At 40.6% G+C, this 3,728-nt stretch overlaps 1 protein-coding gene across 1 annotated transcript; it reads left to right on the plus strand.

The window, feature by feature from the left end:
• The first annotated feature begins 1,700 nt into the window (after positions 1–1,700).
• On the plus strand, positions 1,701–2,990 carry LOC117209472. The gene has a single exon (XM_033451557.1). The coding sequence runs from the start codon at positions 1,701–1,703 to the stop codon at positions 2,988–2,990; it is 1,290 nt and encodes a 429-aa protein (XP_033307448.1).
• The last annotated feature ends 738 nt before the right edge of the window (positions 2,991–3,728 follow it).

Here is a 3,728-nt window from a genome sequence, read left to right on the forward strand (position 1 = left end):
TGTGATAAATCATTGTTGATGTTATTCTTCTCGTCATTCTTTTGTGTAGCTGCCATTTCTGTTTCCTTTATAATTGAGCAATCATGATCTTCGTTTGTTGATTGATTTGGGTTTGTTATACCTACAGCTCTGTTTATAAAATATGTTTTGCCTTTGTTTAATATTTTTATTGGTGGTATTTGTTGCACATTTCCCATTATTTAGCGATTGACTCTGTCTTGAGCCACTTTCTTTTCCCCACTTGTCGCACTTACGGAAACACTGATTCACACGTCCGCATAGCTCGGCTGCACGGGCAGAACTGGGATGGTCTCCTTGACAGAGGATGCACTTCGCAGGGGTTTCTGGAGATTTCGTGCACTGCTCAGTAGGGTGTATACCTGCACATTTAACGCAGCGGAAATTACGGTTGCAGTATTTCTGCGTGTGACCGTACCTTTGGCACCGTTTACATTGCACTATCTCTTTCTTTATTAAAGGAGGTTCGATTTTCACTACCGAGTTCATTAGTCTAGTTATGTTATAGATTTGTTTGTTATTTGGTCTTTGTTTTAAATCGATGAAGAATAGGGATAGCGGGTTTTTTGAAATTCTATGTCTAATGTTGCTTATATTTGTTACTTCGTGGCCAAGATTTAGGAGTTTTCCGAATTTCAATTCATCTAAATTTGCTGAGTGGTGGATGTTGCGTAGAACCACTCGGAAAGGTCTTTCTTGTTTAAGCTGGTATGTGTGGAAGTTGGCATTCATGGTCTTTAGTAGTTTTGTGAGCCTTCTATATGAGACTGGGTTAGTCGGCAGAATTTTGACTTGGTTATTATTTATTTTTAGTTTATATTCCTCTTTGTTGATATCTTTCTCAATGGACTTTACCATTGTTTGTATATCGATGACATCATTAACAAATATAGGTGGGAGAGGGGAATTTTTTTGCGTTCTTCCCTGTTTTACTACGTCCACGAACTTTAGTTCGCGACGTATTTACGGCTTATTTTGGCGATGCGTTCGATTTTTGGTTTTTTCGCATTGTTTATCTTTTCGTTGAGCTTTTTGCGCAGCTCTACTAGCTTGGGGCATCCCTCGTATGACGCGGGGTGTTCGTAATTTTTCCAGACAACGCAAAATATTTTGCCTTTGGTTGCTTCGTTGGTGCGGCGTTGATTGTGTCACGGTGGTCGTGAGAACGCAGCGAAAGGATAATTATATCTCACATACCTTAGCCAGCAAAATAGTAACTAAGCAGTAATAGAAACCCTATGTGACCGGCATCCAGCGATAACCCCTCCACAGGAACCAAGTCCTTGATATAAAAAAAAGTGCCTCTCAAGTCAGTACTCGACATTCTTTTCTGTGCTGCTTTACTATTCTGTATCGTTACTCTGGCAGTGTTTAATAAATTTTCTAATAACAATCAAAATTGAAGTACGAATCTCTTACCTTGCGTGCGGAACGTGAAATTACCCCGAATCGACGTGACAAAATTGGCGATCCTGCCAGGATCCATTCATCGCATCAAGAGGAAACTTCAACGGGAACTCTGCGGATTCTACAGCGAAGGACCACGGTCACCTCCTTGATCAAAAGAAGAATCTGCAAAGAATCTCGGTAAGCTGGCTTTCGTACATTGTCGAAACCGTAAACCTGAAATACGTTCTGAAGATAGTGACTCTTCTTCCGCCGAAAGTGTCATATTTCTCAGCATGAACCCAACTGACAAGAGTACCGCTAAACAAAACGAACTAATCGCTACCCTGATTGAACAATTTGAAAGCCTAACTCACGAGTTTAGAAGCTTTAGAAATAGCACCGATCAAAACATTAAAAACATAAAGGAATTTGCGGAAACTAGCGATAGAAATCGCTCTAAAGAAATACGCGATCTTGCAAAAACCATGGAAATAAAATACGACACCGAGACTGACCAGTCGCAAATAAACACCCATTTAGAAACCGCTGCTGATAACGTAACGGATGACGAAACTGACGAACCGAAAATGTCACAAAGACCACGAGCCGCATCTAGCCGCGCCGCGATTAAACCAATAAACAACTACAACGAAGATCGAGGGCTCGAGGCAGATAAGGCCATACGAACTGTCGAGACACTACGAGGTCGAGATGACGTAGGCGTTGAAGATTTCATCTTATCGGTCCGCAAAGCAAGAGCTAGGTGCAAGGCAAGTGACAGAGAGCTATTATTAGATCTCATACTGATCGAAAGGATTACCGACAACGCGAAACGAAACATACGATATCTAAAAATCAACTCGTTCGAAGACTTATATTCATGCTTAAGACAACACGTATTAACACCAACAACTATTAGCAACTGTAGGGACAAATTAAAGAATTTAAAACAAGGGGCAACAGAAAGTGTACAATCTTTTAACTCCAGATTCCGACAACAGCTAAACGAATTAAATTATGCAGTCCAAAACGAAAACCGCACACCAACAGAACGACGCGTAGCTATAGATATTGAAGAACGCGAAGCACTTAAAACATATTTGCTCAACTTACGATACGAGATAGGACAGATGGTGGTATCTAGCGATCCAAAGAACCTGAACCTTGCCCAACAACTAGCAGCTGATAGAGAACAATGGTTACGAGAAGCAAATCGTGTCGCCAACCGCCCAAAGAATCAATCTCACAACACTACATTAGTATCCAAGCGAACTACTACCGATTCACAGCCACAAACTTTTGCTCAGCTACCTAGCCGACCATTAGACGACCGCATGAAACCGAAGTGTCCAAAGTGTTTACGAATTGGACACACAGTCGAAAACTGCTACTCTCGAAATTTTCCATTCGCCAGCCAAGGAAAGATTCCACCTCGAGTAAACCAAACAACGGAGAACCCAGAGGAAGCTTACCTCGAGTTAACTGCGCCACCACCGAAAGATTACTATCAATCGTACTGCAACGAAGAGACGGAGGAAGAGCCAGATTCCTCGTCGATACCGGAGCAGGAATCAACCTTATAAAAGAAAAAGCCTCGCTAAACGTCCAAACTTCTAACCCAAAAACCTTCCTAATGGGAAGTGACAAATATACCACTAACAAAATTTGCAATTTAACCATGCTCAAGAAAAATCAATTCTACGTAGTCCCTAACAACTTTCCCCTAATCGAAGATGGAATAATCGGACTCCCATTCCTTACAAAGTATCAATACAGCGTCACTAACAATAAACTAACCTTAGACGAAATTATATTACCATTCCAGGAAACCGATAGCAAGATAAGACCAGGCGAAACTCTAATCTCAGCCCAATACATCGAAGGAAAGCCCACAACAGTATGTTTCATCAACACTGGTAAGCAAATCTGTCACATTACAAACGAAATAGAGAAACCCGATAAACTAAGCCAAATTAATAAATTCGCACAAATAATACGTACCAAACATATTGATCCAGAACTTCGAGAACCCCTTCGAAAATCCTCATCAATTACTTAGACGTTTTTAATATGGAAACAGACTCATTACCATGTACCAACTTGACAGAACATACAATCACACTCAAGACAGACAAACCTATAAACATCAAATCTTATAGACCGCCCGAATGTCATAAAAAGGAAATCGAGACTCAAATCAACGACATGTTAGACAAACAAATCATAGAACCATCGGACAGTCCATATAACGCACCAATTTGGGTAGTTCCAAAAAAATTAGATGCATCAGGCAAACAAAAATGGAGAATCGTTATAGATTT

Source organism: Bombus bifarius, unplaced genomic scaffold (assembly GCF_011952205.1).
Source record: "Bombus bifarius isolate JDL3187 unplaced genomic scaffold, Bbif_JDL3187 scf7180000008177, whole genome shotgun sequence".
NCBI classification, from domain to species: domain Eukaryota; kingdom Metazoa; phylum Arthropoda; class Insecta; order Hymenoptera; family Apidae; genus Bombus; species Bombus bifarius.